Source organism: Ictalurus punctatus, chromosome 4 (assembly GCF_001660625.3).
Source record: "Ictalurus punctatus breed USDA103 chromosome 4, Coco_2.0, whole genome shotgun sequence".
Taxonomy (NCBI): domain Eukaryota; kingdom Metazoa; phylum Chordata; class Actinopteri; order Siluriformes; family Ictaluridae; genus Ictalurus; species Ictalurus punctatus.
In genome coordinates, this window is record NC_071284.1 from 7,788,025 (window position 1) to 7,815,081 (window position 27,057).

The 27,057-nt window shown below is 38.7% G+C and overlaps 2 protein-coding genes across 2 annotated transcripts; one reads left to right on the forward strand and one right to left on the reverse strand.

The window, feature by feature from the left end:
- On the forward strand, positions 1–22,627 carry capn5a (calpain 5a). Its single transcript, XM_047154789.2, has 13 exons — positions 1–123; positions 3,363–3,534; positions 8,588–8,719; positions 15,350–15,558; positions 15,852–16,044; positions 16,323–16,516; positions 16,798–16,875; positions 18,110–18,305; positions 18,717–18,839; positions 19,261–19,457; positions 19,607–19,728; positions 19,812–19,948; positions 20,615–22,627. The coding sequence occupies exons 2-13, from the start codon at positions 3,370–3,372 to the stop codon at positions 20,795–20,797; spliced, it is 1,929 nt and encodes a 642-aa protein (XP_047010745.1). The 5' UTR covers positions 1–123; positions 3,363–3,369; the 3' UTR covers positions 20,798–22,627.
- ompa (olfactory marker protein a) lies at positions 12,870–15,025 on the reverse strand. Its single transcript, XM_017466374.3, has one exon. The coding sequence runs from the start codon at positions 14,771–14,773 to the stop codon at positions 14,285–14,287; it is 489 nt and encodes a 162-aa protein (XP_017321863.1). The 5' UTR covers positions 14,774–15,025; the 3' UTR covers positions 12,870–14,284.
- Positions 22,628–27,057: the final 4,430 nt, after the last annotated feature.

Here is a 27,057-nt window from a genome sequence, read left to right on the forward strand (position 1 = left end):
GAAAGGTGGGAGGAGGAAGATAATTACAAACAAACAAACCAAACGAAGAGCTGTGCTCCGGAGTGTACCGTGAGGTCCCTCGGGGAGAGACGAGGCTCATTAGGGACGGAGGACACGTTGCAGGTAAACTAAAATAGAGTGAAAACTTCTTCTAAGCGTTTTTGGCTGACAAGCTGTTGAACGGTGTCTGGGGAAAGCTAGGGTTTCCAGGCTGCGCGCGGTCTTTATCCATATTATTTCTTGAAGTGTTTATAATTCTTCATGCAGAATTAAACTTGTGTTTTCAGTTCATTTATCTTATAATGACATAGCAAAACTTTTGATTCCTCTGATTCAAGCAGTTTCAACTATGGGCTTGATTTGGTGTTTATGGATAATGTTTGTTTCCTGCCAACAAGTTGCCAATACTTGTTTTTTTGCATACCTTGTCATTAAACTGGTTTCTTTAATCCTCGAGTAGCCTACATCTGAACATCATATGGATTTTTTACTGCAGTATTTTAAACCCAGCATTCAGGGATTCTCTCCACTTCCTGTTCCTAACACGCCTGGCCAGGTAACCTGCCTTTAACAGTGCTTATTTCCTGGCTGATGTTTGCTGGGAGCTGGAATAGAGTTAGATAAAATGTGATAGAAATCCTCTTCTGTGTTGGGTCTAATTGTGTACTTTCTCCAAATCAGCACCGCACATCAAATTGCTTGAAAAGTGTAACATTCACGCGTAAATATCTGACTTCCTCTGAATATTCTAATGGATTGGACTGGATCACCAATCTGTACAGGTTACATTACGGGTTAGGCAGGTTTGTCTGAAATGATTTACTGCAGTGTTTCCCAACCCTGCTCCATTAGTATCGTTGCACTACATTGTATTTACCTGCTCAAACACAACAATTGCAGCTCAATAACCGCCTTGACAACAAGTTGACTCAAGTATGTTGGAGTGGGAAGATGTGAAGATGTCCAGTGTAAATAACCCTACAAGGAGAGGGAGTCCACCTACAGCAAGCGTAAAACTTTTTGAAACATGGATGCATTCTTTCATTAACCCACTAACACACCACAACAATTATACTGCATCTTGTAGTTCTACCTGATTACAGACAGCTGGGAAACATCTCAAATAAACCAATTACGTAATCTCCTTCAGACCATCTACATACTTAATGCATCTCTGGCAGCCTCTGCTTCTGTCAGTGTGTTTATTGAGTCCATAAGCAGGGTTAGCTGAATGATGGATCCCCCCCCAGTTATCACCATCTGACTAATCTCCCAGACAACAGGCCTGTGTTTGCTTTTCCATAGCTGTGAGCAGAACCCTCCCCTTCAGCAGTTGAGGACCGAAAAGCAGCGTGTCTGAGAAAACAAAAAAGGAGTGGTGTACTGTGCATTTGAGTGACATGATCATTGATGACTGTTTTTCTGACGCTGCGCAACTGAACTGATTTTTCAGTCTTATAGTTATTTAATATATGTCTTTGGCATTTGGGCAATTTGAGGAAGTAAGTGAGTGAGTCATTGTCATGACTTTTCCCCCGCATGATCGCTTACTGCTTTGTACTGTATGGATAAAACAAAAGCCTACAGTGCTACACAAAACACAGGAAGTGTCCTGTGTAGGGCTTCAGTTTCGATTATTACATAGTGTTTCATGACTCTATTCTTAACTTACTTGGCCTAACCACATGGGAATGAGTGGCAACATAAAAAAACAACAACTTGAAAGCATTAAACCCACAACAGTAAAACCGCAGGACTTACGGCCAGTCCAATGGCCTTGGAGTTCAACAGTTGTCCGCCATTTGCTGTTTCTCGTTTTCTCTCTCTCTCTCTCTCTCTCTCTCTCTCTCTCTCTCTCTCTCTCTCTCTCTCTCTCTCTCTCTCTCTCTCTCTCTCTCTCTCTCAATTTTTTTTAAAAACAGTTTCCTTCAAGTTTCAATTCCAAGATGTTATCTCCACACTTATGAAAAAGGTTCAACCTGGAACCCATAAGTGTTCTTTGGTTTGTCTCTTTGGGAGAACCCTGTATGTCCCTGTCACTTAATTATCCAAAGGATCCTGGAGCAACCATTTCTTCCAAGAGTAAAGGTCTCCTCTTGTCTAAGAACAGCTGCAAATTCAGGATGGTCTGAATCTGTAGACCTGTGCTTCCTCCTAAAATATGCTAAACTACGACCAGCCACAGACTGTTGTGGCATTCAGGATTAGCAAAACCTTCAACAGCCATGCCATTTGGAACTCCTCCTCGGTTATCTGTTATCTCTTTCAGCTTTGTCTTCTCCATTCTGTACTATCTGTGTTGTCGGTGTATGCAGCAGTATGTTTTACTCATTCAAACCCTTTGAGAGCTGCAGTGCTATAGAGGAAACTCTGGAGATGGCTGGTGTGGAGCTGTATGCGTTTTATCACAACCTAAAAACTAATTCTCTCGTGCTTGAACAAAAACAGATGGAAACTGTTGCCCTACGGCAGAGACCAAAGAATTGTAAAACCATAGCTTTATTTTCACAGAATATCATGGAGACCCCGTAAACAAATAGTGTTTATCTTTTAAGCACATAAATGCAAAATGTCTCAGTTTTCATATTTTTTTTTAAACAAGGAAATAATGTGTTGCGTATCTTGGAAAAAGTCTTCAAGTTTTAGGGATATAACATTTTATTTTATTTTATTTTTAATCTTTTTGCTTCAACTGTTCTCCAGCCTTTGTTGAATCAGGAGTGTTAGGAGCTGAAACAGAATAAGAACATGTGTGTGGCAGCCTGGAAAAAAATGTTGCTGAAATTTTGACATATTTTACTGATAACCACATTATTTCCTAGACTGAAATATTTGCATTTATCCCAACCAGAAGCGTAGTTATAGCATTTTAATATCTGGTTCCCACCAAAAGTAGTAAAAAAAAATAAAAAAAGATATTGCAATTAAAGAGTTCAATCTGACTGAGTCACAAGAGCATCATGACATGTAGACAGCTGGTATCTGATTACAAACTGAAATGATCTGGATATGTCCATTTTGCTACAGCGTTGTAGCTATCCAACAACTTAGCTAGCAAGGTTTTAGATCTCTTTTGGCAGAATGACAGTTTTTACCACCGTGTTCATTAAACTGGCTCCTTACAGAACATGGCAGCCAACAGGAAAGTACATGGGCATTTTTTTTTTTTAAACATAATTTTGATTAAATATATTTTTGGTTTATATGCCAGGAAAAAACAAAACAAACAGATTTTGACCAAAATGCCCATTGTGATTGTTTGCCACAATTCAGCCTCGGGTTTTCCCAGTCCCCAAGATATGTGTAGCCGGTTTTACACCTCACCTTCCTCCTCTTCATTCTCTACTCTGTTGTTGTTACAGGCTCACTATGTTCTCCTCAGTCGTTCCCTTCGAGGACCAACAGTTTGCTGCTCTGAGAAAACAATGCCAGCAGAACGGGAGGTTGTTTGAAGACCCACTCTTCCCTGCTGAGGACCGTTCGCTATTCTTCCAAGGCAACCACTTCGGCAGAGTCATATGGAAGAGGCCCAAGGTGAGGAACTGAAGAAGCGATGAGACGAGGGTTGCTTTAAAGGGATAGTTTGGTGAAAAATCAAATGTACACAACTTTCACTTCAAAACGAGTCAACCAGGCAAGACATGTTTGCTGTCTGATGTTTTGCATCTTTAGTTTTGTTTCCTTTTCAACACGAAAATATGTTTTTACAATGTGCCCCATAAGCCCCACCTCCCCAAAATTTTCACTTTAAAATTAATTGTTTAAATAGGGATTGAAATCTGTGCTATTTTGAAAATGAGGTTATAAAATATAAAAATTGTCATTTGAAGCAAGTAAGAAGATTTGTTGATGTATTTACAAAAATATTTTGCGTCAGATAGACTTCCATTAATTGTTATAACTTCATTCGCCTTATACTTTTAGTGCAAAATTAAGGAAAATAATGTTGACCATCAAACATATCTTAACAAATCTAATCTACATTAGATTTTTCTCCTAACCATTCCAAACCAGAAACTATTGTGGATGTGATTCTTTCAAGGCACATTGCATCATTACCTGCAGCAGAGCACGTGTTAATCAAGACTCAAGCAAATGATAAATGAGCTAATCCTATGGAACGGAACATGTGTATAGTGTTTGTATTGGAAATGAATGCAGAATACTTTACATGGTGTAAGGAAATAGAAACAGAGTACACAGGACTAGATCACTGCAATACCGGATTGTGATACGGAATGTGTAAATAAATGATGAAGTGATTTTTATTTGCCAGTGTTTTAAAGTCCAGTGTTGTCAGTCATAGTGTCCTTGTAGTACTACAGGAGTCAAGAGGAAACAAATACTAGAGGTTCACAGACTAGAACTGCACAATACATAGTTTTTTGTTCATTATCAGTTTATTGACCTTTTCTCTACTGGTTTTAAGATCATTCAGGTGCTCATGTAAACAGTATTCTATAATAACTTGTATCAGGTTACTGCTGTTATGTGATATCAAGAAATCTAATACCTGGATTTTAGTCCAGTAATCAGGTTCTTCGCCCATGTGGAACATATACATCTGTGCATGTGTCAAACATTTGGATAAACTAAAATAGAGCTTGTGTCCTGGCTTGGTTTAAAAAGTCAACTTGTTCACATCATACTTTTTATCTGTTTATAGTTACCTTTAATGCTGTGGAATGTCTGTGAAGCAGTCAGTTCCTATTATTATTTACAGTTGAGGTCATAAGTTTACATAAGCCTTGCAGAATCTGCAAAATGGTAATAATTTTAAATTAATGAGAGGAATCATTAAAAACTGTATTTTTAGTTTTTTATTTAGTCCTACCCTGAAGCTATTTCACATCAGATATTTACATATAGTCCACAAGACTCAATAATAACTGAATTTACACAAATTTACACATTGTTATTACCTAACAAACTAAAACCTAACACACTAAATATTATTTCTCTCCCAGTTTCCATCATGTTGATCATTGAGAGCTTACTATCAGATGCAATCTGGATAAAATACAGCTGAGGCCATTACTCTGGCTCTGCTAAATCGATTGTACATTTCTCCATTACATCCCAGCATTAAATATTAATGAAACCCACAGTTGAGAATACAGATATGCAGAACTGAAAGTAATGTCCATGCATTAGGCTGTGTAGACTTTTCTATGTTTTTTTATTTCTTTTTTTAAAAATTTTTTAAAATTATTTTTATATATAATTGTTTTGAGGTTTGTGTGGCGATTGTACAGAGGGAGAGGCTTTATAACGTGATCGGGTGGAGGGAACAAATAGCTGTTTGTAAATCAAGACAGGTTGGTTGAAATGATCTTCTGGGTGGAGATGGTTTCACATGTGTAGTGTGGGTGAGGTTTTGTTTGTGCAACGATACAGTATTACAACTTGGAGTACACCCCTCACTGTTTAAGTTATGCAGTCACAAGAGGTAGTATGTTCCAGGATTTATAGTTCATGGTCGTCTGTAGGCGTGTGCTGATTTTCAGTTTTTGTCATGTCAAAATTGCATATTATTTATTTTTTAAATTATTTATTAAATTGCATATTTATTTTGGTTAGCAAAATAATGTATTTTAAAAAAATACTGCATGTTTAGCTGTATGTGTTAGCATTAGAGCAAAAGACTCGAGGTATTACTGTAAAAACATGTTTCTAGTGATGATGTTGTGTGTAGTTAGTATTGAAGCTCCCTTTCCTGTCTGTGGTGTATAAAGTGTTGTTCCTCAAACCCACAAAAAGAGCAAATAACTGACTGAGTGTTCTACAGTGCTTTTACTAGAGATGGTGGATGAGCGCCACCAAATTAAAGCAGCTTCCTGTAACATGTCACATGGGCTTTTTTGATCTACAGTAGGGTTAAAGGGGTGGACGTTTGGTTTGAACATGCCCCTTAGTGGCTGATAGCCAATAAAATGTGATTAAACAAACTATGTTAACAAACAGGATTTGCCAATCATTATCATGCAGTTTTCCCATTTCTGTTTTTTTAAAAAACCAGACTGAATATTGGCATGTGGAAGTGACAGATGAAGTACTGAAGGTTTACTGCAGGAAGAGGTGCGTGGGGAAAAAAGTGTACACTGGTGCTTGAAAGTTTGTGAACCCCTTAGAATTTTTTTAATGTATATGTTTGCATACTTATGACCTAAAATATCATCAGATTTTCACGCAAGTCCTAAAAGTAGACAAAGAGAACCAAATTAAACAAATGAGCCAAAAATATTGTACTTGTTCATTTATGTAATGAGTGGCAAAAGTATGTGAATGTCTAGGATTAGCAATTAATTTGTCATCCCATTTATTGAAATCATGTGTGAGTGAGCACCATGTCTTATTTAAAGAACAGGGATCTACCAAAGGTTGATCTTCACAACACATGTTTGTGGAAGTGTGTCATGGAAAACAAAGGAGATTTCTGAGCACCTCAGTAAGAGTTTTTGATGCAAATCAGCCTGGAAAACGTTACAAAACCATCTCTAAAGAGATTGGACTCCACCGATCTGCATTCAGACAGATTGTGTACAAATGGAGGAAATTCAAGACCATTGTTACCCTCTATAGGAGTGGTCGACCAACAAAGATCACTCCAAGAGCAAGATGTGTAATAATCTGTGATGTCACAAAGAAACCCAGGGTACCTTCTAAGCAACTAAAGGCCTCTGTCTCACTGGTAATGTTAATGTTCATGAGTCCACCATCAGGAGAACACTGAATTACTATGGTGTACATGGCAAGGTTGCAAGGAGAAAGCCACTGCTTTCCAAAAAGAACACTGCTGCCACTCTGCAGTTTTCTAAAGATCACGTGGACTTCTGGCTTAGAAGGCTATTAGAAAAATGTTTTAGCACAGATGAGACTAAAATAGAACTTTTTGGTTTAAATGAGAAGAATTATGTTTAGAGAAAGGAAAACACTGCATTCCAGCATAAGAACCTTATAACATGGTGGTTTTAGTATCATGGTTTGAGCATCTGGGCCAGGACAGCTTGCCATGATTGATGGAACAATGAATTCTGAACTATACCAGTGAATACTAAAGGAAAATATCAGGACATCTGAATGTGAACTGAATCTCAAGAGAAAGTGGGTCATGCAGCAAGACCGTAAGCACACAAGTCGTTCTACCAAAGAATGGCTAAAGAAGAATAAAATTAATGTTTTGGAATGGCCAAGTCAAATTAATGTTTTATATGGCCAAGTCAAAGTCCTGACTTTTAATCCAAATAGAAATGTTGTGGAAGGACCTGAAGCAAGCAGGAAACCCAAACAACAGGCTAAAATTCCTCCAAACCGATGTGCAGGACTGATCTGAGCCCATCGGCTTAGTGGAATTTTTGCCTGTAGCTCAGTACAGAACAGCTTGGTGGGTTTCCTCACGTGAACTGCTTGCTTCAGGTCCTTCCACCACATTTCTATTGGATTAAGGTCAAGACAGTTACTGGAAACGTTTATTTGCAGTTATTTCTGCACACGGGGGTCGCCAGATTCAGAAAACAGAGGTTCACATACTTTTGCCACTCAGATTTGTAATATTGGATCATTTTCCTCAATAAATAAATGACTAAGTATAATATTTTGTCAACACATGTCCTTGGACTGTGAGAGGAAGCTGGAGTACCCAGATGAAACCCCTGAAGCTCAGGGAGAACATGCAAGCTCTGCACACACAGGGCTAGGCAGGATTTGAACCCCCAACCATGTATGTAGTATGTTATTTCATTAATCTCTAGTGTAACTGTCCTATGTATCGATATGGCAAGATTGGTTGAAGCTAGATCATACTATTAAAGTTTAAGCAACACATTTGTGCCATCATCGTACCCAGTTCCCCAACCATTAGTCTGCTCTCCCCTATCACACAACAGCTACCAACCAGGGAGGGTGAAAGCTAGCATGTGCTTCCTCCTATACTTGTGAAGCCACTACTTTTTTTCAATCTGCTGTTCATACATCACAGGACAGTTTAACACACTCTGAGGAAAGCACTGCTTTCCCTCTTCTACATACATAAGCTCAGAGATGCCCACGATTGGCTAGTGTCACTCTGAGGACAGCTGTGCATGTGTCTTTGTGATATTGTATATACAGTCCCTTCTGAGCGTATTGGAATGGCAAGGCCAATTCATTTGTTTTTCTTATACAATGAAGGCATTTGGGTTTGAGATGGTGGATCAGAATTTCAGATTTCTTTTCCTGATTAACACACCTAGATGTAAATAACTGAAAGTTTGAACCCACCCAATTTTCAAGTGATCAGAAATATTGGAACACGTGACTGACGGGTGTTTCTTATTGCCCAGGTGTTTCCTGTTAAATTGATTTGTTTAAACAATTACTAGCTCTGTTTTAAGGCTCATGGTTTAGCTGTAGACCCCAGGATAGACTCAGGGCCTGCTGGAAAGGTCTCCCACTTGGATTGGGAATGTCTGCGGATCCCCTAGGATGAGTTGCTGGCTGGGGATGTAGTCAGTCTGTTGCCACCGTGACCCCCAGCAGGAATAGCGGAAGGAAAATGAATTATACTCTAGGTATTTAACCAGTCGATTCACTCTCCTTCTCTTTTCAGGAACTCTGTGAGGACCCACACCTGTTTGTCAATGGCATCAGCGCTCATGACTTGCAACAGGGGCAACTGGGAAACTGCTGGTTTGTAGCAGCCTGTTCGAGCCTTGCTTCAAGAGAGGCCCTGTGGCACAAAGTGAGTGTCCTCATGTCTGTCTTCATGTCCTGTCTTTGTCTTCAGGTTTGTCCTCCTAATGAGGTAATGGGGGGGCGGGAGTCAAGTCCTGTCATGGCATGTATTTGGTTAGTGGATAGATTGGGCAGTTACTAACAGAGTACACAATAGAGTTACAAAGTACATACCAAACCAGGATCTACTGAGTCACCAGTTTGAGTATGCCACTTTGATCAATATATGTATGATAGCGAAAGGGCTTAAAGTCAAGCAAACCGGATTAGCTACTAATTCCCTTCTTGGTAGATTCAACTGCGATGCATGGTGGGGGCCTTTTGTTTTAAATTTTTTTATTTATTTATTTATTTTACAGTGGCCTAATGGCAGACATGAAGTAGTAGGTTATAAAGCATATTTTTTTGTAACTTACCCTGGTTTATTTATTTATTTATTTATTTATTTATTTATTTGCAACTGTACAGAATCCAGTTGACAAGTCAAAATTATTGTGTACAAATAACACCACCTGTGATATTTATTAATTGACTTATTATGCAGTAAGTTTAGAAAATGTTTTTCCAATGTCCAGTTTCCTTGAGCCTGTGCCCATTGTGGCCTCAGGTTCCTATTTCTGATCCTCATATGGTCTTTTACCGTTGTAGTCCGTCTGCCTCAATCTGTTGTGTGCTCTGAACTATGGCGAAAGGTAAACTATGAAAAATCTAGATGAACTATGGCAAAAGATGCAGCAGTTATCATATGAAACTGGGTTAATAGCATTTTCCATAATTATAGTTGTTGCTGAGGAGTTCTTACATTGATACTCCTCTATTACTGTGTGTGTGTGTGTGTGTGTGTGTGTGTGTGTGTGTGAAGCCTGTGCTTTCTTTACATGACTATTTTGCTCCCATTTTTTGAGAAGGCAACACCCAGTGTAGTGTGATGGAGCTTTCATTTTTGTGCCGTATGTTGCTTTCCTTTTCTTGTTTATGCTGCATTACTGATGAGCCAGATAAAGAGGCACTAAACTCTGTGTCATTGCCCCTCCAGGGGCCTCATTTGCTCTCCACATTAATACTCATGTGCTCCTCTATCTCAGTGTAATATGAACTAAACATCCTGAACCCTGAGTCGACCATGTCTGTTTCCAGGCATTGGCTTTGTGTTTTAGTTACAAGCATTTAAATCGCCTCAGTGACGTAAACTGGTGTTTAAAAACAGTTTGGGGTATCTGTAAAAATAAAAAAACATCTTCACTGACATGTTTGCTACAGATGTTATGTATTTCTATAATGGTTTAACTGTAATGATTTTCAGATCTGGTGTGCACTAAATAAATAGCTTGTTAATTGAAAATAGTTTTGACAATCGTTCCCTCATGCGCCTCGCCCCCCCCTCTTTCACCTCTCTGTTGAAGTTGATAAGACAGAAAACGCAACTTGTCACCTTACAGAGAAACTGTAACACCCAAAGCAGTCAGTCCCAAATGCTCTCTGTTGGTGGAACAGTTTCTGTTTGAAAGCACCGACACTAACGTATAATGCATTAGAATGAAAGGGACTGGAAAGCAAAAACTTTTGAGATGACTGGTACAAAGTACTGGAGACTCCTTCCATAAATGTTAAATAAATTAGGATTTCTGTTACCTGGTAAATACCGTTATGATCTTGCCGGACATGGTGTCTTGTAAAAATATTAATTTAAAGGACATACTCATTTTAAATGAAGTAAAGTACATATAATTTTTAAAGTAAGTAAAGATCTTTTCTTCACCTTCTTTCATGCAATAATGCATGTCTCTTTAAATGAAATATCGTGCTGTAAAATGAGTATGCTGAAGAAAGAAGGATGAATTATTCAATGACAAAATAATTTTAAAAAAATCCTGTCACACAGTCATATACACTCTAAGTCTGGAATAAAATTTTTCTCTTACCCAGTCAGATACTAGTTACTCAATTCCAATGATCAAATTTCCTCTACCGGAAAATAATCACTGTACAATCATGTGGTTGAACAGACAATGGTTAAACTATAGAATTCAATTTGTGCCAAAAGTATTGAATGTAACTTCTCAAGAAACAAACAAAAATATACAATGCGAAAGAAGAAAAACACTCTTAAACTGAAAACAGTGAACTCTGTTGCAAAAATTTAATGTGGTCTTCAAATAAACGGTGGTAGTGTGGTGTGTGTTGGGGTTTTTTTTTTTTTTTTTTTTTTTTTTTTTTTTTTTTTTTTAAAACAGTTTTCTAAGCCTCCTTTTTCTAATTGTGGTTTATGAATACTTTACCAGAGTTTTCAGTTCACGCTCCAAGTTTGTGTTCACCATTCTGGCACAAACCGCTCATGTGGGTGGGCCTAATGCCGATTTAATCTCATTGGCTACTGAGATTTGGATGAACAGCTCCCTGATCTGGAAGTAGAGACTTCAGTGGTGTGAATTTTGGTGAGCGTTCTGGATGTGGTTCTCTGTATAGTTAGTGTTTGTATTTTGTAGTGGAAATCACTTACTTACTTGGTCAGTATATTAGTTCAGCTGGACAGTCGAGCTGTCGATCCAGATCTCACTACCCCCTGAGAGTAAATCGCTGTAAATAAGCAAGTTTGCATATCAAGGATGTGCTAGTTATGAATCTCTGCACATTTTTATTTTCTGGTGCATGCTATAGAAATTACCGGATTCTTGTGTAGGGCTGGAAATGCTAGAAAAGGCACTTGTTTATCGGGTATGGAAATTCAGACAGCGTCTGGAAAAGTAAATTAGTGGGATACACTGGGTCTCCCTAGGGCCCTTTTGTCTACTGGGGGGGATGTTCCTCACTGTTGATTTGTTGTGTGCATGAAGTTGTATCCAACACGTTTTGGCCTAATTATGAGTGACGGGTTTTGGGCACAGTGCCAGGAAGGGACCCATTGCATACCATGTCATTTCCTGTAGGAAACCGATTCAAAAGGTTTCCTGTTGGCAACAGTGTATACGCTAAACAATTATTGACCTACTTTAACTTTCTTGTTGTTTCTCTGTTCACTGCTCATTGTGTTTTTTTTTTTTTGTTTTTTTTTGTTTGTTTGTTTGTTGTTGTTATTTAAAGTGGTGTTTCCAAAAAAAATTTTTTTATTGTATCCCTAATACATTCAAACCTCAAAGATATAATTTTAAGGCTGTTGAGTTCTTTTAAGCATAGGCCAGAGTAATGCAGAGTTTTACAGTGTGTTCATTCCTTGTTTTACACAATTGCCCTCCAAAAATGCACCAATATTTCTATACAGGCAAAAGATGTGTTAATGAGTGATCTGCTCAGTGGCTGGTTAATTTGAGACACTGAGGTTAATGTACAGTCTCATGACTTTTTGCTGTACTGTACACATAGATTCCAAATGCATTTTCTCTGCAGCTTTATATGAAGGAGTGTTCTTGAGTGTTGTGTAAGTGCAACTCCTGAAATGTGTCTCTCACCTCTGGTGGATTTATTTATTTTTTCCCCCTTCTCTAATCTCTCGGCTCCTCCTTAGTTCCATTGTGGGGTTTCTCTCTCTTTGGTTTGCACCTCATTCCCTCCTGAGGTCTCATTACTGTCGTCTCTCTAGCACATCTGTACACGTTCATCTCATTCTCTCCCTGAGGAGCCGGTCATTATTGTTATGCTTTCCTCTGCTTACACACACATATATATATGCAGGTGGTCCTCAGGGTTTTCTGTTGTCTTCTTGCTGCTTATTTGTTGTCTTCCCCTTTTTATATTTGTCAGTAAGTATATGGTCTAAATTTCAGTCGCAGTGAAGGAGGCTGTCAGGCCTGGTTCTATGGATGTCAGGTCATAAGGTGTTGTGGCTTAAGTGCTTGTCAGTCCCGGGGAAGGAGGTGTTTATTCTGTGCTTCTTAATCTCAGTGAAGGGGATGTGGCTTCGTTCTAATTTTCCTTATCATTTAAAATCTATCTATAAACTTATTGCAGTAAGCTTTGGCTGCTGTAAATGTGTTTTATATGCATCCATTATATGGCCAAAAGTATGTGGACATCTGACCATCACACCCATGTGTGAGCCTTCCCCAAACTGTTGACGCAATTGTATAGGATGTCTTTGTATGCTTTAGCTTTAAGGATTTCTCTTTACTGGAACTGAGAGGCCCAAATCTGTTTCAGCATGACAATGTCTCTGTGCACAAAGTGAGGTCCATGAAGACATGGTTTGCCAAAGTTGGTTTTCAAGTACTTGAGTGTTCTGCACAGCCTTGGCCTCAGATCCACCTTTGGGATGAAATGGACGCTGAGTGCTTACCAGGTCTCCTCGCCCAACATCAATTTTGCACAGAAAAAACCCCATCTCAACATTTATTGGGTAGTGCAGCTTCTGTTTATCATTGGTAGACCTCTCAAAATGATAGAACCTCATAACAAACTGCCGGTCACAGAAACACTGCTAATGTTGACTTGATTTTAGAAAATTCTTTTGATGCTCATACTTATGAGGAGAGACTGAAAAGAATTAAAGGAGAGGGGTGACCAAAGCCCAAGATATTAATTCAAATGTCAGGGAGCAAAAGAAGTCATTTTAATGGTCTTCGTACAGTGCAATTGATTGGCTGTGTTTATTATTAGATTTGGATCATACGGTAGATGTGCTGCATACGTCTCTGTGAATGAGAAGTGATTGTGTTAGAACGTGAGCATTAATATAAACCTGTCATTTATGTTAAATGTGTAATATGTAATACATTGTCCTAAACAGTCAGATGTGCTTGGGTCTCAGTAAGGGTATAATATATTATACCGGGTATAATGTATAATACTGTTTATAATTACACCAATATCCTTTGACTCTCTTGTCCCTGCTTTTGAATGTCATGTATAGATTGATGGTGAGATCTGTGATGTTTGTCCACACTGTCTGCCTCAGGCAGGACAGGATGATGATCTGTAATATTGATTAAAGTGTACAGTGACCTAATGTCCAATAGGACTGACCTTGAAGTGAGTGAACAACTAATGGTCTGACTGGGTTTCCACTCACTCACTCGCTAATTAAGAGAGAGACACTGAGACATATGTGGATGACATAAATATTTTAATTGATCAGACTCTGTGTTTATTAAGTTTTACATGTGTTTTTTATATTTTGAGCTTTTCATAAAATGAATCACAGTTTAAGCAGAACATTGGAGGTAGTGGTAATATAAGCTAATGTATTTCTCTGTCAACACAGTCTATATTATAATAAGAGAAGTATTACAGTACAGGGTTTGTTAAAATGCTCCATAACTCCATTATATTGAATGCTCTGTAATCTCAATAAGCATTTAAGGAACTATATATGTAATACATATACACTTTTCACACAAAAATAATTATAATTAAAGCAGCCGTTTGGACGTTGTGTGTGTATATGTATGTGTACACATCACGTTAATTCGACATTAACTTAGTCTGATTTTAAACTCTTACAACAAACACATTTCACTATTAACTCTGTCAATTAGAGAATGATATAAAAGGGGAGAAACGCTAGTGAACTTAAGCATTAGTATGTTTCAGAAAAATATTACATCAAAGGCTTTCCATTCTTCCAAACTCATAACCCAGCCTAGGCGCTCCTCTTGAACACCACCGAGCACTTTACACCGTCCTTCTCCACTCCCTCCTTGAAGGCGAACAGGAAGTACATGACCTTTCTGACCTTGGCCAGCTCAGCGATCCTCTCTCCAAACTCCTGGATGTCAGCCTCCAGGCATTTAATGGGCACGTCGTCTGGGTCACCAGCCGTCCTCCAAAACTGGCCTGTGGGCTCCAGCAGCTGGCGCGTCATCAGATTGGTGAGGTCGGGTGTCCATAGCTGTGAGATACCTGTAACTGAAAGACGGCCTGTCCCAGTCAGGGTCACGTTCCAGTGAGAAAAGGTCAGTTCCTGGTCGGTGAAATCCAGCCGGTACACTGCCTCATGGGGCAGAAGCAAGCGCTCGCCATCTTGCCTCTTCTGCCCACGCTGCTGCAGAGATTGAACCCTCAGCCGCATCACCTCGGTCAGTTGCAGGTCCTCCGTGAACTCCAGCTCCATCACACTCTCCGAGCCCATGACTGAAAGAGTTTCTCTGTGGCCGTGTGTGTGTGTGAATGTGTCTGCCTGGGAGCTCTCTACTTTTCCTCCTCTTTCTGTCCCACACTTTTTCTACCCCGCCCCATCCTCTCTGTCTGCTCCCAGAGGGGAATAAGCCTAATTTTGCTGAGGACTGCATTGATTCGGTTTCATATGCACTAGTGGAATACAGGAGCGAATAGTGGCTTCATGGTTGGTGTGTGATGTGTTGCATCACTAAGCAACAGAAGGCTAATGACGTGCAAAGCAGCAGCTTACCGGTTCTCCCTTAGGCACCTCTTGACAATTGAGAGTTCCACAACAATGATCTATCCTACAAGTGAGGTTTAAGTGTGTGTAAATGAGTAAACATGAACCTAATGAAGTCTGTCAGGTGTGGCGGAAGAATATGATCATACAGTTTGTGTTGAGTTCTACTGTTAGCATTCATATTAACGTGTCCTCTCTACTGACTTTCATAACAGCAGTATGTATCTGTTGTCATCCATTGCTCTAAATGAAGCACAGAACTGTGAGAACTTTATTTATGAAGAATATATATGCTTTTCTCTTTAGGTGATTCCAGACTGGAAGGACCAGGAATGGCAGAAGGACAAGCCAGAGGATTACGTTGGGATCTTCCACTTTCGGTTTTGGCGTTTTGGAGAGTGGGTGGACGTGGTCATTGATGATCGGCTACCCACCACCAACGGCCATCTGATGTACTGCCATTCTAACGACAGCAATGAGTTCTGGAGCGCACTGGTGGAAAAAGCCTACGCCAAGCAAGTGAAATCCGTTATTTTATTAAAGGGCAATAGTAACGTGTGTGGCATTGCACTTGAGGTTCCTACTGCATTCAGTTATCCTGTATTACTTGCTGTTATATAATTTAATTTAACTTGCCATGGTCTTGACAATGCAGTCTAAACACAGTTGCGTTATATTTTGCACTATGATCTTGTAGGCATAATGTTTTTTTCCCCCCAGATGTACTGTATATAAATGAAGTAACAGACTAAATTTTACTTGCCTTTTGATAGCATCTGCTAATGTCGACCTCTTTATGACCATCCAGGATTTATGGCTGCTACGAGGCTCTGGATGGCGGAAACACAGCCGACGCGCTGGTAGATTTCACTGGAGGCGTCTCAGAACCCATTGACCTGGTGGAGGGTCGCTTCAATCAGGACGAAGAAGCACGCAACCAGCTGTTTGAGCGCGTCCTCAAAGTCCACCACAGAGGAGGCCTCATCAGCTGCTCCATCAGGGTGACTTTGCTGTAGCCGACTGAGAGAGTTTGTGTTAATATTTATGCTTGTGTGCAAAAGAAATACCAGATTTACTTATTTGATTCATATTACTTAGTGTTAAATGATCTCTTAACTGATTTTGATTTCATTAGTGTACTCATTTTCGTGATGTGTACAGCTGTACTGTTTTGAAGTTAAAAACAATATAACTCTCATAAATTCATCAGTTATAAAAATAAATAAATAAACTTATAGAAAATTATACATCGAATAATGTAATCTGTGTGTGTTTGCAGGCGACTTCTCAGGCCGACATGGAGGCTCGGCTCGATTGCGGTCTGGTCAAAGGTCACGCATACGCAGTGACGGATGTGCACAAGGTGCGTCTGGGTCACGGCCTGCTCTCGTTCTTCAAGTCTGAGAAGCTCACCATGATCCGCATGAGGAACCCTTGGGGGGAGAAAGAGTGGAACGGGCCTTGGAGTGACAGGTTGGTGCAAGCCTGCCCCCTGCAGGAAAAATGGCAGAAGACACTTCCCTTTTTCCTCTAGTTTTGTTTATTGACCAAGTATACTTTGTATACAAACAGGAAATAAGAGTAGAATAAGAAAGTAGGTAAAATGAATAGGGTGTATATTAATGATTAAAATATCTAATGGTTTGTACAGTATGTGGTAGAAAAAGGAGTACAGATTAAGAATATTCACACATTAACCTACTGAACTTCTAATAGACGAAATGCAAAATGCTTTTTTTCCTCTTCCTGTCTAGCTCAGAGGAATGGAAGAAGGTCAGTAAAAGTGAACGGGAGAAGCTGGGAGTAACTGTGCGAGACGATGGTGAATTCTGGTAAGAGACTCTTTGATTGACGCATTTTTATTTATTTATTTATTTTTTAACTTTTTCTAGAATGTCCCTCTTTGAAAATCAGATGTTATAATATGCTAATAATGCTGCCCAATAGTAAGTAGACAATGCTTTTTGCTTTTTCTGTAAAGAAAAAGATCAGTAGGTTATTAATTCCTTCTAATGCAATGCTCACAGTGACAAAACAGTAGGTGCCTATTCATTTATAGATGTGAATGAATCAAATTGAGATTTTCAATTTGGAAAAACTCTGATGTCTCTGATGTGGCTGCATAGATTTACAAGCCTATATGCAGTTCAAAAAGGGAAAGGGTTAAAAATGACTGCACACAACAATCAATAGCCATGTTTCCCTCCAAGTTGCGAATTTAACTTGTGTGAAAAATTTGAATATTGCATAAAGCATTTGAGAATAAAGCACTGTTTTCACCAAATGTGTTCAAGAGAACAAAATGGTCACTTCTGGGGAAACTGGCGCAAAGTATTAATACAAATGGAAGTAGCTGAACCAGGGAAGTCACTTTTTTCCAGCATAATAAATTACTTGCACTACAGAGCGCTCGGGGACAGCGGTGTCACAAACCTTGCGATCGGAGGCGCATGTCTGATATTTGGGAATGGAATTGTGAGACTGTTCTGGGAGGTAATTATACCAAATCATTGCGATAAAAAACTTTGGCTCGGGCATTTCAGAATGACAAAAACTACATTTGAGATGCTGTGCAACGAGATTGGACGGCTGGTTAGTCCGGTTATGCTGACACACTGTGCCCCAGTTCCCAAAGCAAAGCACATTGCCCTTGCTCTGCATACAGAATTCATTCTGTAAATGTGTTTCCATTGTAGTTTATGCATATGTCTTCTTATCAAAATCAAAAAATTATCAGTCGAGTGCATAAGTGGTGGTGGTTTTTTTTTTTTTTTTTTTTTTCTGTCCTTTTTTTTTCTTCTTTCCACCATTTTAGAGATTTTATTTTTCATCCGGTGTTTTGATCCAGCATTTTTTAAGAATACGATATCCCAAAATTCGTATAAAAATATGCTAGTCAAAAGTTTGGAAATATATCAGGAGGATATTTTGATTAAAACCCTGCTATATGTAAAACTTTCAACGCTCAAAATTGGAAAAAATGTAGCATTCTTTTTGCGAAATAACACATCTGCTGTTAGTGTAATCCTGTTCTAACAGCATTTTTGCCCTGTTCCTCCATTTCAGGATGACCTTTGATGATTTCTGTAAGCACTTCACAGACTTGATCCTGTGCCGCCTCATTAACACGTCATACCTGAGCATCCATAAGACCTGGGAAGAGGATGTGAAGTTTGGCACCTGGTCTCGTAATGATGATCCTCTGAAGAACCGCTCTGGAGGCTGCATTAACAACAAAGCCACATACCTTCAGAACCCTCAGGTGTGTGTATGTGGGTGTGTAAGCACATGTTCATTTAATCTAAAGGTATACAAATAAAAATAGAGCCATCCAAACTGAATGAAAAAATACTTTGAACAACACAACAAAATTTGTCAGTGATTTATTTCGCCTTTAGAGGCCTCTCTCGTACTGTTTAATGACTGCGGACCCTTCTCAGTTGCTTCCGCAACGGATGCAACCGAGAAAACCAGGTTTGCCGGTGTGGCAAAACCAATCAGTCAGTCGACCTCTATTGCAGGGTGATGCAAACAGTAAAATGTGCCAGTGCTGTTATGCTAAATATCAGCACTCTTGGAGTGTTGCTTGTACAATCAAATTAGAGGACAAGAACTAACTGGTGTACAATGTTTTGTTGTTATTGTTGATGCATCTGATTGTGCTTTTCCCTAGTATGTGTTTGATGTGAAGAAGCCAGAGGATGAAGTTCTAATCTGCCTACAGCAGAAAGATAAAAGATCTCGACTTAAAGAAGGCAAAGGAGAGAACTTTGCAATGGGCTTCGACATTCAAAGGGTACACGCCTATATCTTATTAGCCTTGTGAGGGACCTTCTGTAGATGTAATAATTAATGTAGCTACTTAATGCTGCACGTACTGTACACCTAAAACTAATCTAAGTAACACACAGGAAACCAAACTTTCCCTCATGGGGACAAGCCAGATGACTCAAGACAATCTTTGGTCCCTACCACGATATAAAAACATGCCCAGACAGACTAAACATGAACACACTCGCGCACACACACTCGCGCGCACACACACACACACACACACACACACACACACACACACACTGAGGGATGTCACTCTCTTGATTCTTTCTGTATTTAATGACTGCATAATGTGAGTAAGACCCAACTATTTGTAATAGCAAATTACAATTTTTTTTTTGTTTGTTTGTTTGTTCAACTGTTGTCTTATTTTCACCCTTCAGGTGGAGCTGAACAGGATCTATCGCATGCACAAGCCACAGCAGAAGATGTTCAGCTCTGTCTACATCAACTCTCGCAGTGTGTTCCTGCGAAAAGACCTGAAAGAAGGTCGTTATGTTATCATCCCAACGACATTTGACCCTGGACTACAAGGAGACTTCCTGCTACGAGTTTTCACAGATGTGCCTTCAGAGTGCAAGTAATAATTCACCCAGTTCTCCTCTTCTAGCTTTGCGTTATGCTTGCATCTCTTTATATTAGCCTTATGCATTTATAATAATTATAAAAAAAAACAACTCTGACTCCGTGCAGATCACCTATGTCTCATTACATTATTTTGTGTCTCAGGGAACTGACCCTGGATGAGCCTCCGCAGACGTGTTGGACAGGCCTGTGTGGTTATCCACAGCTGGTTACGCAAGTGCATGTGATGAAGGCCGTTGGACTGGAGGGCCAGGACTCTGACGGATGTACATGTTTTTACTTCTGTATTGATTATAATAGTTTCAAAAGCTATGCAGATGTTTGACTGACTCTGTGGCTCTCTTTGCAGCATGTGACCCATATGTGATCATCAGCTGTGAAGGGGAGAAGGTGCGTTCACCCGTGCACAAGGACACTCTGAGTCCCGAGTTTGATGTGAAGGCGCTCTTCTACAGGAAGAAACCCAAAGAGCGGATACACATTCAGGTAACAGATTGAAGCTGTGTTTCATATCACATATTTTGGGTACCAAAATAAATTCGATTAGTGGCTGTTCCTTTCAAGGCATGCTCTCTTTATATCATCTTTATCTTTAAATATAAAAGGGTACATAGATGGATGGGTGAGAAGATAGGTAGGTGGATGGGTGGGTAGAAGACTGGGTGAGTTGATTGGGTTGAAGTGTGATTGGGTAGATAGATGGGTGGGTGGGTAGGTAGGTAGGTGGATAACTTTTATATATAAATAGATAGCTGGTTAAATAGATGGATGGATGAATTTGACAAAAAAATACATACTTCTTTATAAATCTCCTTTATACATCTGAGCAGTTGAGAGTTAAGGGCCTTGCCCAAGGGCCCAACAGTAGCAGCTTGGTAGTGCTGGGGTTTCAACTCATGACCTTCCAATCAGTTGTCCAACATCTTAACCATTGAGATACCACTGCATATCTTATATTTTAAAATTATCAAAAGGATAAAAATATAACAAAGCTGTGAGGGACTTTAAGGTCCTCTAAAGATAATATTATGTGGAAAGCAAGGCACAAGAAGCATGATAATTGTGGTTGGAAAAGTAAAAAACAAAACAAAAAACTGAAAACCTGCTGCAGATTATAATTCATTTTCTCAATAATTCATTGTCTCCCCACAGATTTACAACAAAAATGTCCTTTCTGACTCATTCCTGGGTCAGGTGACTCTGATGACAGACGTTTCAGACCTGCAGAATGATCACACACTCCATCTGCAGGGCAAAGGCAGCCATCAGAAGAATGATCTTCCGGGCATGCTCTTTGTGAGCCTCCTCACGAGCAATGTTCTCACCAATATCTGAGAACATCCAGGTCAGCCGAAATCAAAAGGATCATGAAGATAAGCTTCACCGGTGTCTGGATTTGTCTGTTATATGTGAAGCTTTGATAATATGGAGCGCACTTTTCTTTTGTGGATGTAGTTTACACAATCCATACTTCAGACTTTTCTAACCACCTATGTCTGTAGTGGGGTTTTACAGGTTTAATAATAATGGCCTTAATGAATTCTGTTTACATTATCTCTTGGACCAAAACCAGTGTGCTATTACATTGCTAATTGATACATTTCCTTCTAACATATGTGGAATTCTACTGTATGTAACACTTAATGCCACTATTCAGCCAAGGAAAGCAATTCCTGTGTGATCCTACAGTATATATTCCCTGATGTTGGAAAAAGTGTGTGACTTTCCCTTGCCAATTAATCATCCAGTGTTTTTATTATCTGTTTAATAGCCATTAAATGTTAAGAACTGGACAGTAATTAAACATGTTTACATAATATTAGCACTCAGGAAACTACACAATAGCTGAAGGCCAAATTAGCGCTGTCGTCATATAGCCTTTTAAACCCAGGCTTAAATTTACATTCTGACCTAGACTGATCCTGTGGAACACACAACCATCAATAGGGAAATAGTGCCTCAACTGTGGATAAAATTCACACCAGTGCTCATAATATATACTTTATAGGTGCCTTTCCACCATAAGGAAGTTTAGCAGAACTGTTTGTTTCCACCAAAGGAAGCACACAATTTTAGGGTTTAGTTCACTTTCTGCAGTTGGGTCAGTTTAGAGTTGATTTGCTTTCTCAGTAAGGGTGTAATCGGACCGAGACAGCCTTGCTCAGATAGTCCCGGGCCAGCTGTTTTAGTCCCTTTCTGAGTTTGAGCTGTTTTCACCTGCACAAACAAACACCAAAGTGGAAAACGCACCAGGTTTCAGTTCAGACGGGCTATTGTACACGTGAATGCACCCTTGCTTTACTTTTCTGGGGGCCAGGAGGTACTGGGGCAGAGCTTGTTGTACTGAACTTCATTGACTGGACAATGCAGCCTTACAAGCCATTTTTATAATTCTGTTTTTAAAAGACATGCAATGACTTAAGCTTGTATTATATGATTAGCACAACAATTTCCATAACGTGTTTGGTTTTTATACAAGTGGTGAGTAAGTATACGAGTGTATTTTGTATGTTTGGATGGCAAGACTCGAAGATGGCAAAGAAGGAAAGGCGGTGTGTGCTGATTAGAATCAAAGCAGCTGTGCTGACACTTTCAGTGACCAAAACGGCCACTTGGTGGCAGTATACAATCAGGAAGCTTCAAGGGTACTAAAGAGTGTTCATCCCTCTTGTAGAAGCTTCTGTTCTATTGAGGTCTCTTGTTTACTCTTTTGTTTACTCTCTTGCTTTTAAGTGAATCATTTGATATGCAGTGTGTAATGTCTTTTAATATGGAATTTGTTGTTTTTTAGCACATCTAGGGGAAAAAAATTCTGCCAAACAAGTCCTTTGACAGACATTATTATGTTGATACAAACATTTCAATACATATGTGATAATCTGTTGAGGCTAAATTAGTGGTACATTATAGGCGTATGAGGTGTATGCATGCACTGAAATTCCTACCAATTCCTATTTTTAGTCACTAAAGAAATTTTCTGTCAAATATTGTGCCTTTAGTACTCAGTCTTGCATCACACAACATTGCAAAAAAAGGCTGAATTGTTTTAATGATCAGATTATGAGGTATGACCTGTATCTTTTTATAGTTTAATCATTTTATACTTGTGTATGTGTACCCAGAGTATAAAATGAAATCTGAAATAAAGTGAACTGGAGTAGTGGATTTGCATTGTAATTTCATTACTTTTATAACTTGTTTCTCGCTCTAACAAGTAACATGTTTCAAAACATACATTTGGAATGTGTTTGTGTTTAAACTTTTGAGTGGTGTTTATATAATGTTTGACAGTATTTATTACGTTGTTCCAAATATACCTAAGGTATCTATTGTCTCATAGGTACAGTGCTGTGAAAAAGTATTTCTTCTGTTTTTGTGTATCTCATTCAGAAATTAAAACAAGCTCTAAGGTAATACAAAGGCAACCTGAGTAAACAAAAATACAGTATTTAAATGATGGTTATTGATTTTGAAGCAAAAAAGTTATTCAGTACCAACTGGGCCTGTGTGAAAATATATTTGCACCTGTAGTTAATTCCCCAAATCTATGAAACTGCATTTATAATGGGGTTCAGCTGGACTAGACACAACCAGGCCTGATTACTGCAGACCCTGTTCAATCAAATTAACACATAATATAGAACTTTTTCAACAGCATGAAGTTGGTTAAAACTACTATCTTACACAGTAACACACTATGCCAAAATTGAAAAAAATTCCAGAAACGATGAAGAAGAAGGTGACTGCAATGGATCAGTCTGGGAAGGGTTACAAAGCTATTTCAAAGGCTCTGCGACTCCAAATAACCACAGTGAGAGCCATTATCTCCAAATGGAAAAACTACACGGTAGTGAACCTTTTCCAGAAGTGGCTGACCTTCCAAAATTCCTCCAAGAGCACAGCAATGACTCCTCCAGGAATTCACAAAAGAGCCAAAGACAACATCGACGGAACTAAAGGCCTCTCTTGCATCAATAAAAGTCACTGTTCATGACTCCACTATCAGAAAGACTGGGGAAAAATGGCATCATGGAAGAATGATGAGGTGAAAACCACTGCTAACATAGAACATTTAAAGCTTGTTTGAATTTTGCCAAAACACACCTTGACGAACCTCAAAATTTTTGGGAGAATGTTCTGTGGACTGATGAGTTGAAAGCGGACTGTTTGGAAAACTGGTCCCAGTGCATCTGGCGTAAACCAAACAAATTCCACAAAAAGATTATACCTACGGTCAAGCATGGTGGTGGAAGTGTGATGGTGTGGGGATGCTTTGCTGCTTCAGCGAATTCTACTCTCTACTAGAAAATCCTAAAGGAGAATGTCTGCTCTTCAGACCACAAGTTGAAACTCAAACGCAACTGGATTATGCAGCAAGACCATGAACCAAAGCATAGGAGTAAGTCCACCTCTGAATGCCTCAGAAAAAGCAAAACTAGTTTTGGAGTGGCCTAGTCAGAGTCCTGACTTGAACCAATTGAGATGCTGTGACAGGACCCTAAATCGGACGTTCATGCTCAAAGACCCTCCGATGTGGCTGAATTGAAGCAGTTCTACAAAGAATAGTGGGCCAAAATTCCACCACAGCACACAGACTGATCTCGTTATCGGAAGCGTTTGGTTGCAGTTATTGCTGCTAAAGGTGGCACAACCAGATTTTAAGTTTAAGGGGACAATTAATTTTATATAAATTACATCATATAAAAATGTATGTGAGCCATACAAGTTCCTGTGTAAGCTGTTACTATAGAACTGATTAAAGTACTTGAATAAGTACATTAACATATATCTGTGATTTGCACAACAGTGCTGTGGTATAAATAATATGTATAGATTATATGCATATACAGTATTTAAATATATAGGCTGTATTGTATGTAAGAATAAATCAAACTCGATTTAAAACTTAACAATAAATAAAACTGAGAATAGCTCATGGTGTGTTTCTCCATTCTCCAATTGTTATCCAATCAATTGTACCTCCAGCCTTTGTGTCCTTTTAAAGTTGGGACTCTTGTTTAATTAATGATCTTAGCTATTTTTACAATGAACGCATTGTTTATTTGGCAGATTGACACACCCACAAAACCCATTTGGTATATACATAGCGATGAAGAAATTGAACTGCTAATTACATTCATATTTATCGCAGTTTTGATATGAGAGGCCGGAAAATGACCCTGTGTGTGTTTCCCTGCTCGCAGTAAAAGCCAGCGATGTGTAAGTTAGTGAAGATATTGAATGCATGATGGAACCTGACCTTTTCCACCAGGCAAAAATGGCCTAAGAGAGATGGTACCTATGAGGTAGTGAATCTTCATTTGTATGTTTTATTTGTGCTTTTAAATAATTTTGTGATGTGTGTCTACTGTATCAGCGATTTCTCTGAGCCGTGGGGTGGGGGGGGGTTCAGTTTACCTCCCATGCTGCACAGCACCCCTGCTGAGTCCCTCCTCCCTCTCAGAGGCTGACCTGCATCCTCCCTCCCTTAAGAGGGATCAGAGTTGGAGAATAAAACAGTGGCACAGAGGCACTGCTAATTCCAGTAGCTGGTGGTGGAGGAGACATCACTTTTGAGACATAGATCGAAAGAGAAAATATAAACTTTCTTCATTATCAGTCATCATCCTCACCTACCTCTTCACTCACCTGTGTTCCTCAGGTAACCTGAAGAGCCAAGGACCTGATTGGACCTAAAGCTTACTCCGGTATGTTGCTTTCTCATTATTTAGTCTCCTTACAGTATGAAAGTAATGGCCCCTTCCTACTTATGACCACATTTCTATATTGATGATATGTCCAGTTTGATAAGACCTTACAAGAACTAAGTAGTGACTTGCAATATGATGTAAATACAGAGTGAAAAGGCGACTATGGTGTTGTTAGCCTTCAGATAGCATGGTATGATGTAAAGTATTTCACCCCACTTTTCCTTCAAATTCTTAGAAGAAACAGTATTATTATGTTAATATATTGTCACACTAAACGAGTGTTCCTCTTAAAGTACTCAACTCTGAATTCTGTAAAAAGTCATTTTGGTTACTTAGACTTTCAAAGTTTATGTGGTGTCCATGTATGATCATGCAAAACTTAAAGAATTTCCACAAAGCATTGACATTAGTAATGCGTAAACAACCCTAACCCTCTGAAAATGTATTCCCATCTCTAAAAGTGTGAATTAAATAGAATCTGAGTTTAATCAACCAATAACTTTGAAGAATTAATGAAACATAAAAACACAGGTTTTGCAAAATCATTTATCAACAGAATTCAATAACTACCCTTAGACTTACACTATTACTGAGTTTCAAGTAAATAGTTTATTTCTTTTCCTGGTTCTTTTTCAGGGTTCTTTTGTGAGAAATACATTGGAATTCTTTCCAAAGGTAATCATCCTTCGCGATTAGGTTGAAAATCGAAAAATGCTGATGTATTCCTCTAACAATAGAGAAATACTAAAACTGCAGTGTTTTATGGTATTTATTGTCATCGTCTTTGAAAAAAAAAAGAAGTTTGAAAGCAGATACCGTAATACACTGAAAACCTCGACATTGAGTTTTATCATCATATAATTCCACCAGTACCTTTAAGTTTTGTATTTTAAACTCATGAATGATTGTCATAGTCTTGGTAGCTAGATTCTCTCTTCTTTGTGTCTCAGCTAAGCTCTCATGACTGCAATTTATATCTGTTTCTCTCTCAGGGAATGTTTCTGCATGTTTTCTAAGAGGTTTGCATCAGCAGGATCTATTAGCAGATAGCAGGAGACATAAGGAGAGACTCTGAGTCTGTATATGAAAATGTGAGCAGCTCTGAATGGCCTTCCTTAGACCATAGATAGGAATATATATATATATATTTTTTTTAAATACAGATTTTATTAGCCTGGAAGCTGACATGAGCCAACCTAACAGCATTTCAGAGAGGACCGTTAAGTCATAATTATTCCGTATTCAGATAACTAGCTGGCTAATATAAGATAACCATAACTGCAATTCTGAGAGTATTTTAAAATCAAATTAATACATTTTGCTAATATTCACTACTAATGCTAGCTAGCTGGCTAATATAAACTAACAGTTTCTGAGAGGATCTTATTCATACAGTTATCTAACATACATTGCTAAGGCTAGCTAGCTAATATGCCAGCAAACACAGAACGCTTCCCTAAGGTTAGCATATGGTTCCTGTTTAGTTATTTTTTAGGGAACCAAATTATAATGTTCTTGGAACGTTCTCTGTAGGTTTTTACTTTTTTTTGTAACCAAAAACTAACCTTCCCAGAATATTGCAGGGAAGTTTTTGTAGCAACTTAAAGAGAACTTATACAAAATGTTTTCTAATGGTTTTATTTAGGTTTTATTTTTATAATCATATACAAATCTTCCCAGAATGTTCTGGGAAACCAAAATTTTTAGCTGGGATATCCGAACAGAATTTCTAACTGGATTTTTTACATTATATATATTATTATAAATCATATAATATATATTACTTAATATATATTATATTATAATAAAAATAATAGTCATTGCTGAGGCTAGCTAGCTGGGTAATATAAATTAGCATGTCAGGATTTGTGAGAGGATCAACTT